General features: G+C 40.8%; 2 protein-coding genes across 2 annotated transcripts; one reads left to right on the top strand and one right to left on the bottom strand.

The window, feature by feature from the left end:
- The first annotated feature begins 2031 nt into the window (after positions 1–2031).
- LOC115047854 (GTPase HRas) lies at positions 2032–5627 on the top strand. The gene is made up of 5 exons (XM_029509058.1): positions 2032–2320; positions 2551–2663; positions 3378–3556; positions 3898–4057; positions 4200–5627. The coding sequence occupies exons 2-5, from the start codon at positions 2553–2555 to the stop codon at positions 4311–4313; spliced, it is 564 nt and encodes a 187-aa protein (XP_029364918.1). The 5' UTR covers positions 2032–2320; positions 2551–2552; the 3' UTR covers positions 4314–5627.
- Positions 5628–7048: 1421 nt separating this feature from the next.
- Positions 7049–16104, bottom strand: pold1 (polymerase (DNA directed), delta 1, catalytic subunit). Its single transcript, XM_029509052.1, has 26 exons — positions 15918–16104; positions 15565–15678; positions 15155–15295; positions 14815–14940; positions 14456–14624; positions 14007–14121; positions 13739–13868; positions 13472–13638; positions 13246–13350; positions 12954–13094; positions 12706–12816; positions 12317–12508; positions 12140–12228; positions 11935–12051; positions 11531–11644; positions 11232–11379; positions 10430–10525; positions 10127–10264; positions 9149–9324; positions 8808–8960; positions 8606–8708; positions 8383–8515; positions 8038–8151; positions 7828–7880; positions 7250–7347; positions 7049–7136 (listed from the first exon to the last, which is right to left on the bottom strand). The coding sequence occupies exons 1-26, from the start codon at positions 16102–16104 to the stop codon at positions 7049–7051; spliced, it is 3318 nt and encodes a 1105-aa protein (XP_029364912.1).
- Between the last annotated feature and the right edge of the window lie 24 nt (positions 16105–16128).

Here is a 16128-nt window from a genome sequence, read left to right on the forward strand (position 1 = left end):
AGAGTGTGTGTTTAGGTTTCCTGACAATCAATGGCCAATCACATCAGCTCCTCTGATGCCGTTTAAAAGCAGTACCCTCATCATCTTAATGCACTGACAGCTGGGTAGTGTAGCGAAGTCCAGAGGTGGAAGTCCTGGAAGTCCTGGAAAGGTGCTAACGTTGTCCAGAGGTGAGATCATCATATGATCATGCACAGAACAACTTTTGGAGCCTGGACAGAACAAAACGACTCAGACTGTAAATATGAACACAAACGGACACACACAAACATAAATTATGCATTCTGCCTGTACTCACATCCAGTCAAACACACTGAATTTAACATTTTTGGAGACAGCTCCGTTTCCTATAGGAGATTTGTGATTTGAGTGCACTTTTGAGAGAAAAATACACTGCTGGAATGTCAGAGGATTTCTTCTCAAATGAGGGTTTCTTGTTAAAAGTGTGTTAGTACGTTAATAACTTATTTTAAAAAGTGACAGAAAAGGAAAATTGCCATTTTGTTGTGAGTGAAATGTCTTAAAGCCATGAATGACTATTCCTGTGAACAATTTCATTTTTTAGTGTTTGTAAGCATCAGTGTATATTCAATCAAGTTTCTTTGTCTCATTTTATGGCAGTTCCAGTGTTGTCCTCCTCCCTCCTGATGAAATGTGTGACTACCTGATGGGAATCAGTGTAAGGATAAAAAAGGAAATGACGATGTGTAAACATGCAGAAATGTGAAAAAAAAAATCCATGTATAAAAGATGTATATGTGAGATATCCTTGTGTATAATAAAATGTAAGCAATTTAAGATGACGTCACAGTTTCAGCACATTGATGTCATCAAATTTAACACCACAACAGCATGACACATAAATTAGTGCTGATTTCTGATTTTTGGGGGGGAGGGGTTTTTTTCCATCATGAACTCAATGTCAGTTCTCTGTCTATCACTCTTTTACTCCCGGGACAGATGGAAGCAGGATTATCTCTGTGATTTTAGGCAAAGATTAGATAGGACAGCAGATGCACTTGGTGGGAGAGTGAGTGAGAAACATGAACGTCACAGACAAGAGAAGTGAGAATGATGGACCAGAGGGCGGGGTGTGATGCATGCTCTGTATGCATCAGTGACTCCATGGAAATGGACTATGGAATATATGAACATTTTCATATATTCCATAGTCCATTTCCATTCGCAGTTTAAGTTATTTATTGCAATTTTCTTATTTAAAAAATCCCTCATTTGGATGATCGGTACAGTCCTGTCATTATTTGTAAATAATTAAGAAAAGTAAATTTTAAGTAATTAGGTCATTTTAACCTGATTCCAACATTTCAAAATCACTTTCACCTAAAGGCGACTTCAGGTTGGAGTCAGTCGGCATGAACAAATAGGTTTTTATAAAAATCCGTTTTGCTGGTGGGGACTACAACCAGGTATCAATAAACGTATACATACACATATATTTCACCTCATGTAAATATATCTTTTTTAAATAAAGTTATCAATTATCAAATAAGTAATGTTATGGAAGGTATGGACGGACTGGTGTCCATACCAGACAAATCTTTACACAGCTATAATATAACACTTACAATACTTCTTTAATATGGTTGTTGGTCGCTTAACTATGTCACAGTTCCACCGTGTGACCACTAGATGGGTGTGGAGACACTCCGGCTGAGTCCACGGTGTTAAAGCAGACGCGTTAACACGATCAGCAGACACCTGTGCCATCTAACGGTCTGACCACACCTCTGTGATGTGTAAATGAGGACCAAATGTCCACTAATTTGTTGTGTACTGCTTGTTGTTCGTTACATGAGGCAGAGCTTGTTAATGGTGGAGATCGGAGCACAGATTTAATTCATGGAAATACAGCTGACAGTTTGAGAGGCCACGCCCAGTCAGGGCTGCTCCCGTCTTCTAGCGTTGGGCGGGGCTAAAAAACAGGAACGCAACTGTGATTGGCTGTCGTCGACGTCAGTCTCCTCGCCGTCGTGTCCCCGGCCGCCGGGGGAGGGGACTGAAGCTCGATTTACAACGAATCGCAATGGAGACTGTATAGCTTCCCGCACGGATTTAGGCTTTTAATTTATTTATGATATAAAGTTATTTTTCCTTTAACAATAACACCGGGAATCCGTACTTCTTGTTTTGAGACGTAGTTTTAGACAGGAAAACTCGTTACCCTGAGACCCCGAAGTGTTTCCACAAGTGTTTGAACAAGGAAACGGTCTGAGGCTAATGATATGTAGCAGGCTAATCTCATTTATCCGTTTGTGAACTCTATCTGTCTTCTCACAGCTGATTTAAACCCCGCACTAAGGTAAGTCAGTTTCCACAGGTCCTACTTTTACTGTGGGGGCCCAATCAAATGGGCTGAGCGCTGGGGGAGTTTAACACGGAGGCTGCCACGGTCAGCAGATAGTCATTTTAAATCTGGGTCAGTCTCTTCGCCATGTCGGTGCGCGGAGGAAGACGGAGATATCAGCCGGTTAGATGCGTTCACGGCCAGCTCTGCTGAACCTAACCTGTTGGTTCGATTCCCCCCCCCAGGCATGACCGAGTACAAGCTTGTGGTGGTGGGGGCAGGAGGTGTGGGGAAGAGCGCTCTCACCATCCAGCTCATCCAGAACCACTTTGTCGACGAGTACGATCCGACCATAGAGGTGAGACACCGGTCACCGGCCGGGATTTATACTTTTACAAGAGACTACACGATCAGTGTCATAATCAGTGAGGGTTCCCTGTCAGCCATGACGCTGCAGTTAAAAAAAAAAAAATCTGGACAGGGCACAGAGTTAAGTTTCATTTATAGATAGAAGTCTCTGGCTCTGTATTTGTAGGATGGTAATTTTCATGTCCATGCCAAGTCATCAAATGTAAAAAAAAAAAAAAAAATCCATCATAAGTCAACTATTGAAGGCAAAAGTAATGTAAATGAACACATCGTGAGACATCATATTATCTTATAGGATTAATATTCCTTATCCATAAACATGGAAGATAGATTTTAACATAGTAGGTCAAGGTGGAGCTACTTAAACTGGTATATAATGCTGGGCAGTGTAATCGATTAAAAAAAGAGATTGTGCAGTGACATGTTTCTCAAGATGTTGATGAAGTCAGCACAAATTGGTTGCAACTACGTTAAGCTGTGAGTACAGTTAATGGCATAATTGCGTTCTGCTCGAGCCTTAAAAAATGTTCAGGCTTCAGCAAGTTTATCTCAAAACTCTTTTATCTAACAAGGCCTTGTTGCTACATGAGGGAGCAGTGTGACTGCAACAGATATGGGAATCAGTATGATGCAATCCGCTGTCCAATTTCTTGGCAGGCATGCTTGGTGCTGCTTTCATGTTTACGCCAGTGATGTGTTACAGGATTCGTACAGAAAGCAGGTGGTGATTGACGGAGAGACATGTCTGTTGGACATCCTGGACACAGCAGGTCAGGAGGAATACAGCGCTATGAGGGACCAGTATATGAGGACAGGAGAGGGCTTCCTCTGTGTGTTTGCCATCAACAACACAAAATCCTTTGAGGATGTTCACCTCTACAGGTACAAGAGAGTTCATGGATGCAAGTATATACCAACACAGACAGATGTTTCAGTCATGAAACAGCTAATGTAATTATATAAGACAACGTGCACATTTTCATCATTGCATCATACTGTGGCAGGTTCAGTCTAGTGCAGCAAGATCACTTCCTGGAAAGAAGGAACCACACTTGTAATTATCTGTAACACATATCTATTGACGTGATGAATGTGGTTAGGAGTTCCCATTTTGTCAACTACAGTCAAGTCCATAGTCATAATTTAAGTGCTTTGATTGTAACACGTTAGTCAGAAAGTTGGGGTCAATCTCTGAGGTGCTGTTGCATGTGTCTCTGCCCCAGAGAGCAGATCAACAGGGTGAAGGACAGTGACAGTGTTCCAATGGTACTGGTGGGGAACAAGAGTGACCTGAGCACCCGCACTGTAGAGACGCGACAGGCGCAGGAGCTGGCACGAAGCTATGGCGTACCATTTGTTGAGACCTCGGCCAAGACCAGACAGGTACATAGGAAAGACAACCTGTATTTGGTTTGCATAAAGGCATGAGCCTTTTCAGAATGAGTAATATATCCAAGAAACTTGAATGAATGATACATCATTTGCATGTTTAACAAATGTGCATTTTTCTGTTTGTGTCTTGCAGGGCGTAGAGGAAGCTTTCTATTCACTGGTACGGGAGATTAGAAGATACAAGGAGACCAACCGCAGCAACAAAAAAAGCAAGAAGAACACTCAGAGACGCTGTATTATACTATAGCAAATCACAAATACACACACAAAATACTTGCTTCTCCCACAGCACTTGTTTCATGCTCCCTCTCAAACACTGCAACTCCTCTGTCAATTTGGACACAGATCCAGTCAGGGAAGCAGGCAGAGCAAATCATTTTAACTGCTGTCACAGTTTCCACTAACAGCACATTGCTACAAGATTTGCCATTTATTCATCCAATGTGCAGTGTCCATTTAACGCTGTGAATTCAGTCGCTTTTTTTTGTTTGTTTGTTTGTTTGTTTTTTTTGTTTTGTTTTGTTTTGTTTTGATGACCGAACAACTAGCTACAGTTGCATTTGGTGTGATCATGTTTGGTTTTGGTCAGACAATAAGTCTGTGGTAGATTTAATTTTTTCTTTTTTTATTTATTTGTTGTTGGTTTTTCTCTTTTTTTTTTTTTTTTTTTTTTTCCTTCTTCTTAGAACCTGGTTGCCTATACCGATAATTCTTTTTCTAATGAGCCCTGCATAGGTTGGTGTGTCCTCTGGGTCTTGAAAGAACACCAATATGTAGGTGGATTTATCCCTTCACAAAAGCCAAGGGCCTTAACTTACACTGGGTCTCAGGTGAAATTCAAATGTCTTTGCAAGTTTCATTCTGAGATAGCTGTTAATTTTAGCCCAAACTGCCTATCTGAGTACCCATGGGCAGGTTGGTCTTAAAATAGTGGTTAGGCCCATTGATATGTGAGAAGCAATTAACACAACAAAAATCTGATCAGAAATAATTGGCATGCAGTATTTCACCTCACTTTAAGATAGAGAAATGTAGGTGTTGTGCGCACACACACACAGCTTCCCAAAAGCAGTGTGCAGAAAATGTGCTTCAGATGTTTGGAACATTATGATTTTGTTGTGACATATTTTGTGTCACATTATATTGCTGTGTGTCTCTTGAACAGACAGGCCTGTTCTGTCTCACTATCTGGTAGATCCACCCCCACTCCTCACCCCAACCCATCACCCAAACTAAGTTTGTCCAGTTTTATTGACATCAAAGATGTTAATTGATTTGTGACGCTAGTCGTTTTGTACGAGCTGCATGCTGTGCACTGATAGGCCTTTCCTTCCCATGCTAGCTGTGCGCATGCTGGGACTGAAGTCACTGGTCAGTCACAATGTGTTGTGAACTCCCCACTTATAGAATCTATTTCTGCGTGAAACACTGCACCATTATAATAGGAACGTGCCAAGGTGCAAGTGTGCCTGGCTTTTAAAGGGAATAGTAGATGCCATTCTGATTTATTGCATTTTATGAAAAAAAAAAAAAAAAAAAAAGCGTTAAAATAGAGTCCCGAGCATTAACGAAAATGATCAACAGCAACAAAAGCCTCAAAATCCAGACTCCTCAGTGCACTTTATCCACAAACTGCTCTGTGCTGAATATTTGTAGAAGTAAGGATCACTGGCAGCACCATCTCAGAAGTTAACTCAGGAATATGGTGTTTTATCAGCAACTGAGGAATAACAGACTGAGCTGTGTCAAACAATTGGTTGCAACTGAAACCTGATGACTGTTTCTGTAATTTGACAGTATCCATATTTTATCATTTGAAGTGTCTGGTCTCCACTTGGCTCGACAGTGACACTGTATTTGAAAGTTCATTTTAAAAGAAAGTATGTCAGTCGTGGGGTTGGTGGTAGTTGAAGTTGTGGGTCACTGTGTTTAGGCACAGTTGATGTTGCAGCACACTGATCATGTAGTTCAAATCAGTATTTAACTTGGTCTCATATTGACAGTCATGGTATCTGATCATAACAATATTGGAACCATTTTAATAGCTGTTTGTCTTTGATAATAACCATCATTAGTAAATGTAATGGATGGTTAAATGTCTATTTTTGTAGCATTACAATTCCCCAATTAAAATAACACATTATCTGCATTAATAAACTGTTGTCATTATTATTATAAAAAACACATTTCATGTGAAAACAGAAGTGAATCCATTCATGACCGATGGTTCAGGTTCAGACGGGCAATGTCTGAAACATTTACATTTGTTTTATCTATCTATGGTTTTTACTGCTAAGCGTTTTTTAAGAATATAAATTGATTCTTAAGAGAAATACAACATGAAAACAACTTGTCAAATACACAAACCACAAGAATGCGGCTTTAATGCCACATCTAATTTGTAAGCTCTGACAATCTACATCATTCAAGACAGAAGGGATAAAAACTAGATTCAGTTTTGCCCGCAAAAAGTTCAAGATGATTGTTTTTTCTATCGAATCAGTTAAGAGGAAGGATTGTGAGCTGATGTGGGCCAATGAAGAGGAAGGTGAATCAAGATCCCCTTAACTTTCAAAATCCACACATTTACCTTGATGTCAAAGTTACGGTTGGGGAATGTCAACAGGCACCTTCATAGCCTTCACAAACCCACAGGACACGTGTGCATCTTCTGTCTAGTGTGCTCAACTGCAGCGTGCGTCAGTTTCCTGTTAGTCATTTTCTGTCCTAAAATGAGTTTTGCAATGCTTGTCAATGTCAATAATTGTTCCCAAAAAACCCAAAAAGAGTAGATTGCATTTATACTTTATTTTAATAAAAGAAACTACTTCAAGTTGCTTTATTTGTATTAGAAAATATAAAAAATTGCTTTACATATATGCACTTTCATAGCATGAAAAGATGTAGGGAAAAAAATGCCAAAAAAGTCCAAAGTTATCTCATATGAGGCACAGGAGGAATGAAGGAGTGTTTGCCTCTTGCTCACCATCCGAAACGAGATACGAGCTTACTCTGGTCATCCAGATCTTTCTGAACTTTCTTTCTCATGTAGAAGATGGGACAGTCCCGGCTATAGGGAAATGATGAGGGACAGTGTTACTAAAAATAAGAGGTACTGCCGGAGTCTTTTCAGCCACAACGCCACAATAAACAGTTATTCTCTACCATGTAGTGTCTATGTACCTGGTACAGAGCACGTCCTCATGGAGGGAACCTTGACAACGCTGACACTGAGTCCACAGACGGGAGAAGCGTTCCTCCAGTGCACTCAAGTGGAAGATCTGCAATTAATACTTAAAAGTTAGCAAAGACATTTGCTGCTGGATTTTACCTCATTAATTCTTCTCTGATAAAATTCAAAATGAATGAATAATGAATACTAATTCATTATTGGAGCAGTTGATATGGAGAAACAAAAATTACATTATTATGTATAGCTGCACAAATGTACATTAGTTTATCCAATTTGATGTTAAAGTAGGCAGTATTTTACTAATCTCTCTCTATATATATCTATATATATAGATATATATAGAGAGAGAGAGAGAGAGCACAGTTTTTCATGATATCACTGAGGTCTGCGGAGCCACCTGAGGACAATATGATAAACACGAAAACAGCGACTGCCTGGAAATAAGGACATTAAGGCTTTCCTTTAAACACATTCAGAGCTAAGACTTATACCAAATAAAAGCCAGAGGCCTTCCCCATTGGGGAAGTAAACCAAAACATTGTATTAAATCATTGAGCATTTCTCCTACCTCCTTTTGGTACAGTTCAGACTCCTTCTTCTTACAGAAATCACACACAGCCGCTGCAATGACAAACATGTCGGACATTGCAAGTATTGTATCAAACTTCCAGCTAAACGTATTGTACTGAAAAGCTACTTGAGCTACTTGTTAAATTGAAGCTGTCCCTGAGTCACAAAGGGAATGCAAGTAACATCTAATGATACTGAGCACACATACTGTCCGTTTTGAGAACGGCTTTACAGCCGATGCAGGTGCTTCTCTTCTGGGCAAATGCCATGAGGCCTCCGACCTTCGAGGTCAACACAGTCTTACAGCGTGTGTGGTCACCCTCTGAAAAACACCACGGATTCAACAGTCCCATTAGGAACCCCCCCCTTAAAAAAAAGAATAGTCACATTGAACAAAAGATGACGGTGATGGCTACAGCCAATGGCTTAACTGTTCACCTTAGTTGTTACAACTTTGAAAACATTAGTTTTGGATCCAAGGATCACTGCAGATCCTGAAAATAATGACCATTACTGAGCACAGGAGTGATGTTTGGTGAGTGTTTGGACTCACTGAGCAGGATGCTCTCTGCCTTGCTCTCTCCCAGGATGGGCTCAAAGATTCTCATCAGTGGTTTGGACAGCTGCTGTTCCAGGTAGTATTGGGTGTCAATGGGAATGTTGTTCTCCAGCACATAAATGGGGTCCTGAAGCAAGAACAGGGGTCACCATGAGGTTGGTATCATTTCTATTGCACAGATTAAACATAAACATTAAAAATCCAAAGTGCTACAGACCTCTGACTTCATATACGCTGCTGCTCCCTTCACAGCCTTGATGATGACGTACGGAACTCGATCTCCGAGGTTGGGGGCACTGCCAGCATCTCTTTTCCTCATCCTGTCAATTATCATTAATATTCAAGAGTCAGCTCATCCCTATTAGACACAGTGTCTTCCTTTAGGACGTTATTCAAAGTGACTGTGTCAGGTGCTGGACCTCTCTGCTAGTTCCACGTGTGCTTGTTTTCCAGCATACTCCTGGGCAGTTCGTGTTAGCTCCTTGGTGATAACCAGCTGGCTGATGTCAATGCGGTTACACAGAAGGTCTGAGATGACTTCTTTGGCATGAGCCACCGCACCCTGTGGATCCCTAAGAGCACATCACTTGACATCAGCCATGTAAGCTTTACACAGTATCAACAGCCCTAGCCAGGTTCACTGAAGCAGAAAAGCCAAAAATGAGCTCCCCTTCAGTATGCCAAAATAAAACGAAAAATACAATCTTGACAGGATGGCATCACAGGGGACTTCAAAGAAAAGGAAAAGGAGTGTTGTTACCGGTCTATGAGGATTCTCTGCAGACAGGTGTTGATAAGGTTAGCCACCAGAGGGCAGTTGTCTCTGCGGACAGTCTCAATGCCTTTACAGTCCATCTTGTCATGTGCGTCTGCGCTGGAGGAGAAATACAGGCCTGCATAGCGCTTCTTGTTGATCAACAGGTATGGAAAGTACACCTGTCCCAGTGATAAAAACAGTATAATTAGCAAACAGGATGCTTCATCTCTCTTGTGCATCCTGTGTTAACAAACCAAGAAGCCTTCCCTACAGGAACAGGTGATTGGTGCTGTTCCATGTGTTCAAATAAATTTTTTTTTCAACCAACAAATTTATCTCTGCACACAGAAGCTAGATTTTAGTTGCTGTTCAGAATATCTCCCCAGAGCAGAGATTCTACCGGGTCAGTACCGCATAGAGCATAAATAAGCTATAAAGTAACTAATATGCTAAGAATTTTCCAGAACAGATGGCATGCTAGAAAAGACCTTTATAAATTAAATTCAATGTGTATGACCCGTTTCTGAGGGAACATGTACTTTAGGGTTAGGGTTAGGGTTAGGATCTTCATAAGATCTATAAAACATTCTGCAGGTCCTAAAGACTTAGAAGCAGTTGTGGGTAAATGAGCTGTTCAATGTTTAATATCTTTAAAAACAACTATAAGTGTTATTGTTTAGCTGTGGCTCTGAATTTGAAGCAGGTTGTCCACTACGTTCGTAGTCAAATCCCTCACCTCTACATAAAAAAAATAAATAAATAAAAAAAAAAGACTCTTGAGCAAGATATCAAACCACAAATTGCCTTGTACATAAAGGATGTGTGTTGAATGTGGCTTCCAATGTAAAGCCCTTTTAGTGTTCACATGTTCCCAGAGATTTGATAGACTGAAATGTCAAATTAGGCAGAAGTACACAAGTCATAGGCCTCAATAAGGAACTCCTCAGGTGAGGTGATACATGGATTGGACTGAAATTGTACCTTCTCAAACTCCAGTTTGATGGGTGGGGTAAAATGGGATGACACCCACTCTGCTGCCTCTTTCCCAATTTCCATGGCCTCCCTTACTGTTGAAACTCCAAGCTTAACCATTACAGAGTCTGTGTCCCCGTAAATGACCTTAACAGATAACAGATACAAATATAGCTAAAAACCCACAGACTCACATTTATATTAGACAGGAAAAAATCTGATATATTAGCAGATATGTTATATGTTGTAATATGAAAAAAAAGGCAACTTTTGATTTAGGGTTAGTGGAGGAAAGCCACAAGTACTCCTTACCTTGGCATCACCTTGGTAACCACTGGAAATGGTGTATTTGGACTCCACCAGTTGTTTGGTTTGCTCAATCATCTGTCTTCCAAAACCTGTGACACTCTGAATGACACAGGACAAAAACACAGATCTTATTATAAATTGTCTGTGGTGTTTGTGTAAGACTCCTTTGGCCACTGAGGAAACCCTTCAGTCACATTGCAGGATCGTCAAGTTTCAGTGACTGGGAAAAACTGCTCATGGACTTGATTTCACAATCTGTTATTTTTATCCAACATTGTAAACATTTCACAAACACCATCCAACAGCCTGGTGCAGTTTGTTCTCACACTAAACACAGGTTTTTGTGTTAAATTTACATTATAATTCTTCCACCTCCTGTTCCGTGGTTTCCATTTCATCTCTAATCTTTACATCTTGCATCTTTTTTGCTTGCACTCCATTGCCGAGCTGTGCAGAGCAGTGGGTGGAGAATGGGAGTCAAACAAGGACAACCTCATTTGCTGTGTGGGCCAGAATTGTATAAACCTCATTCATTTAAAAGCTTTTAAATTTAACACAACATTCACAAGCCCTTCAAGCTGCAATTCGGGTGTTGATATGATTGGCTGAGACTTTAGACCACACTATAGTTTAAGTTTTGATTCAATGGCTGCAGTTGAAAACACTGGTCTTTTTATGCTAACCAATATTTTAAAATGAAGATTACTGAAGTTAATCACTATATTAACATGTGAACATATGGTGCCAGTATGAAGTCAACATAAGATAATTATTCCAAGGCTGTTGTGCTGAGTCAAGTGTTTACCTGGGAGATCTCTAAGCAGGGCAGCTTGCCCACTTGGGCCCCTGTGAAACCATAGACAGAGTTTGCGCTGATTTTGAGAGCCAACTGTCGGCCATCCAAAACCTGCTTCTTGAAAGGGTCTGTTTCCTTCTTCAGCTCAGCTTTAGCCCTGTGGAAAGACAGGAGAGGGTGTAAAGGAAGGCACAGCTGGCTGATACATCAAAATTTCCATATAGCATGTCCATATAGCTGTGTATCAAATTTCTAACTACTCAGTGGAGCTCAGGTACATTTGCTGTTGGTAAATTGAATATTCAAACCTTTTTCTGGCAGTCAGCAGATTCTCCAGGATCTCAGGCAGAAGTCCTTTTCTCACGGAGCTCTTCACAAATTGATCGCCAGTTGGAGTCTTGATGAAGTCCTCAGGTGACAGACTGAAGACACAGAATCACTTCAGCTATAAGTTCACATTGTTCATTTAGATACATTCTAACTTTCTGAGAGATTCTGAGAACTTTTTGTCATTAAAAACTACTTAATGGGGGAGCAGGTGCATCATAATGTATCAATACATTCAGCGTTTTAGCTCCAGAAGTCTGTGAGCTGACTACATTTCACCTGACGAACGACAATACTGAGAATTATTCAGCTGTTAAGATCGATTTCTCCCCTTTCCAACTTTGTACTTGACATTTTGACTCTCAAAGAAAGGGAAAATACTCACCCTAGTTTTTCCACTGAGCCCCTCTGCAGCAGGGTGGTGTAGCACAGATTGTGAGCCATCATGATGGATGGATACAAGGAGGAGAAATCTAAGGTTGTAATGGGAACACTGTAATACCTACATAGAGAAAACCATGTTAATGGGAGGATTTTTACAAGCACACACCTGCAAAGCCACTGAAGCCACATCAAACAGACTCACATACCCTTTCTCTGGTTCGATGACAGTGGCTCCAGTATAATCTTCCCCTCCTTCAGTCTTTACAACAGGCATGACCAGGTCCTGTTTCATGGCCTATATGTGTGCAGACATTTCAGAGTAAACACCTTTAAATATGCATGCATCTAGATATTCACACATGCCACATGTTGGCCTTTGTTACCTGTCGCAGCAGCTGAGAAACAACTTTGATCTGCTGTCCTCTTGACAGCAGGTATGTGAGTGGCACACCTGTCACTCTGGCCATCTCCATATAGTTAATCACACACATCAGCTTCTGCAGCAAGCGAAGTGGGAGGTAGGCATCTTTCAGACAGTAGACAGCCAGTCGTCTACGAGTCTGTTCATTTCCATTCTGAGTTGGCGATCAAGGGGAGAACAATAGATAAATGAAAACAGCGACTACTTTTCTCTCCTTTTTCCCCCCTTCAAGAAGCCTGTCGCTATTTTGACTTTGTTATTATGATAGAAATCACATTTTAATTGTTGATTAACGGGGGCAGTCAAATCTGCAGAGCCCTGAAAGCTCTCTTCCACGTGCATTGAGGTTACCTGTAGATCAGAGATGATGGAGTGCTGTACATCCTCCTTCTGTTCTTGCAGGAAGTGGAAACTCACAGCATTGAGTGTGTATGAACGCAGTTTATAGTCCCTGAGGAGTACCTGATATACAGACAGATCAGTTTAATCTCAGTCAGCTGCCCGCCACCCCCAAAAAAAAGAGACTGTGGAATGCACATCATATATTAGCCTGTATAATAACTTAACTGTTGTTTAAATATAATGTAGGGAGTGCTGACCTGCAGCAGATCAAACTGAACCCGGCCCTCCATGTTAATGGTCTTGTTCTCCCTGCGGCCCATCTGCTTGCTCTGGAAGTTTAGGTCTCGCAAGACTGACTTGATTCCTCGCACTCTGCCCAGGTAAGGGAACAGGTTCACCTAAACACAAAACAAGATGTTTCATTGAATAGAGGGACCTGAGAGGGAAGTGACATGGAGGATAATTTCAGAAGATCTGGAATATTTTCTTTCAAACATTTTATATTTTGCTACTGCATGAAAGCAGTGAAATGAAAATGAATCAGCCAACCTTTAAAGCAGCAGCTCTGTTGAGTAAAAAGGGAAAGTCAAAGTTTTGAATGTTGTATCCAGTGATGATGTCTGGGTCCACAGTCCTTAAAAACTCTGCCCAGCTCTAGTCACACAGATGTGAATAGATAGAATTACATAACAAACGACAAAACATTTCAACAGGGAGTGAGTAGAGCAAATTAACAAATACAAAATGTTCAAATATATGCTTTTCGTATTTTTACCTGTAGCAGCTGTCTCTCCTGTGTGAAGCACAATATCTGAGAGCCCACAATGCTGGCACAGGACTGGAGGGTGAACACGGTGCGAATGAAGGGCTCTGTCTCACCCTGACGTTGGACCATAGATGCTATCTGAATTACAGGATCTTTATCTGGCTCTGGAAAGATTCCTGGAACATGAAGAGTTTGCATCCAAGTCAAACTCTGCTTATACGTCTCCATCAACTATGATCAGGCTTTGCTCATTTGTTTAAAAAGTGAAATCCCGACCTTTTCTTCCAGCACATTCAATGTCAAAGCTCAGGACCCTGAGTGGCGCAATCCTCTGCCAATCTCCTTCTGCTGGGTGACTTATCAAATCTGTCCATCCCACATCCACCTCATACTGACACAAAGACACCTGACAACCAAAAATAAGTTGAGAGTGTTAACTACAGGGCTCCGTTGATAAAAGCCAGAAGATACTAAACTTCCATAAAGCATAAAGACAGGTCAGACTGTGTTAGGATTAGGATGTTATGATATTAACATGACCTACTTTTCCTGGGTACTCAGAGTCTGTGTTACTTGTGCTCTTCTCCTCGCGCAACCTGTATTTGCCTTTAGGAAGTTCGACCCAGCAGCATCCCACCACATCACTGTCTACCATAAACCTGACAACACAAGGATTCAATTCGTTGAAAATTTGTGTCACATCTACTTATCAGCTGTTTGGTTTGAAAACCATTTAGAGGAAGAAATACAGAAGACAGGCATGTTTGCCTGATCACATGTGCAGGACTAAAGCTTGACATTTATCAATGGTCTTTCTGCAAAAAACGTAAGCAAACAAAATATATAATAAAGAAAAATATTTAACTAACTAACCCTGACCCTACCCCCCATAGTATTCATGGGTTTTTTGTTTGTTTATTTTTAGTATTATTATTAGATTAACTTCAGCCATACATATCAGCATGTTAAGTAGAATCAGTATAGGACACGCACCTGATTTCAAAATCTATATTGGCCTCATAGGGCTGGTAAGATTGGAGGGGAAATGGTCCAAACTTAAAGCCCTGCTCTAGCAGTCTCTTTGCAGGGGCAATGAGACGAGGCATTGCCATGGTTATCCGCAAGAAATCCATGATACGTTTCCCATGGTAACCATACATGTCTGTAAGACAAAAGAAAGAGGCTGTGCTTAGCAATTGATAATTAAAGCATAAAGTTACAGTATGAAATTATTAATTTCAGCAACTTGGATCACCCCCCTCAATTAGAGCAGGTCATATTTGTTATTGTCTCCTTTACACAGTTACATAAATTAAAAAACAACAAAATATATCCTTGTTATTTGTACTTACTCTCTTTACGGGTGATGTCCACAGCCAACACTGTGACAGAGATATTGTCCTTATTAGAGCGCATGTCCTTCAGGACAACAGAGTTCAACTCTCTTTTAAAGTCATCCAGGTAATCCGATGTGAATCCTTTTCAAAGGGAACAGAAAGAGTGGAACATTTTCAAAAAACAAATAAAAAAATAATAATAGCATATTTTTGGGGCTCCCAAAAGGCAAGGGACAGTTCAGAAGGCAGAAAGTTAAATATTAACCCACTGATAGATATTATGCGTGAAAACATGTCAGATAAATGCAAAGTGTTTACACATTCAGATAATAAGACAACTACTACCACTACTCACCACTTGGTGCAGGAACATAGAAATATGGTGCAAAGCCATGGATATGGCAACAAACACTGTTCCCTTTGTCTGTCACTCCAAACATCCTAATAATTGGGACTTTTCCCTGTACCTGGCCAGGCATGCCAGCCACTGCATTCCCTGCATAACACAAAAGCAGAAACAACTTCAAAACCACTCACAAATGACAACAAAGCATGAGACTAGCACCACACACACACACACACACACACACACACACACACACACACACACACACACACACACACACACACACACACACACACACACACACACACACACACACACACACACACACACACAACTCTGCTAATGACAATATTAGGTATGTGAGGAAATTAAATCCAAGTTATTTTGTTTCTGGCCTCACAAATCTCTGAGACAATTACCTAAATAATAGTCAAGGTCAGTCTGCTGAAAGACCAAGTTATCAGATGATGGGTCCACTGTAGAGGCTTGAGGCCGCTGCCAGCGAGGGTTAATGTTTGTTGAGAAGAGGTCACCTGACAAAACAAGGAAGTAAAACAAAAATATAAGCAAAACAATTGATGGTCTCTGAAGAATAATTGGTGTGTAGTCACTCTTGTTTAAGTAAATGAAAAGCATTAATGAGTTAATGAGATGGTGTAAAACCTAAAAATAAACTATAAGTAATTAACAAATATCATTTACAAACCTCTTTCTCTTCCAACACCAGTTATACCACTAAAGACTGAAGCAAACGTCTTTGTGCTAAACTCACCAACGGGGATAACATCTTGTCCCGCCTCTCCCTCCCTCTCCTCTGCCTCCAGGTCTGCTTCGTCAAACATGGATAATTCCTCTTCAAACTGCGACGGACTGTCTTGCCATTCTCCTGCAGTTTTACCCCGCTTGGCCTGAGATGCACCGCCCACAAAAGGGCTGCCATTGCGTCTTTTATAATCCATGCTGACAGGAAACCTTGTAAACAG

This window comes from Echeneis naucrates, chromosome 8, assembly GCF_900963305.1.
Source record: "Echeneis naucrates chromosome 8, fEcheNa1.1, whole genome shotgun sequence".
Taxonomy (NCBI): domain Eukaryota; kingdom Metazoa; phylum Chordata; class Actinopteri; order Carangiformes; family Echeneidae; genus Echeneis; species Echeneis naucrates.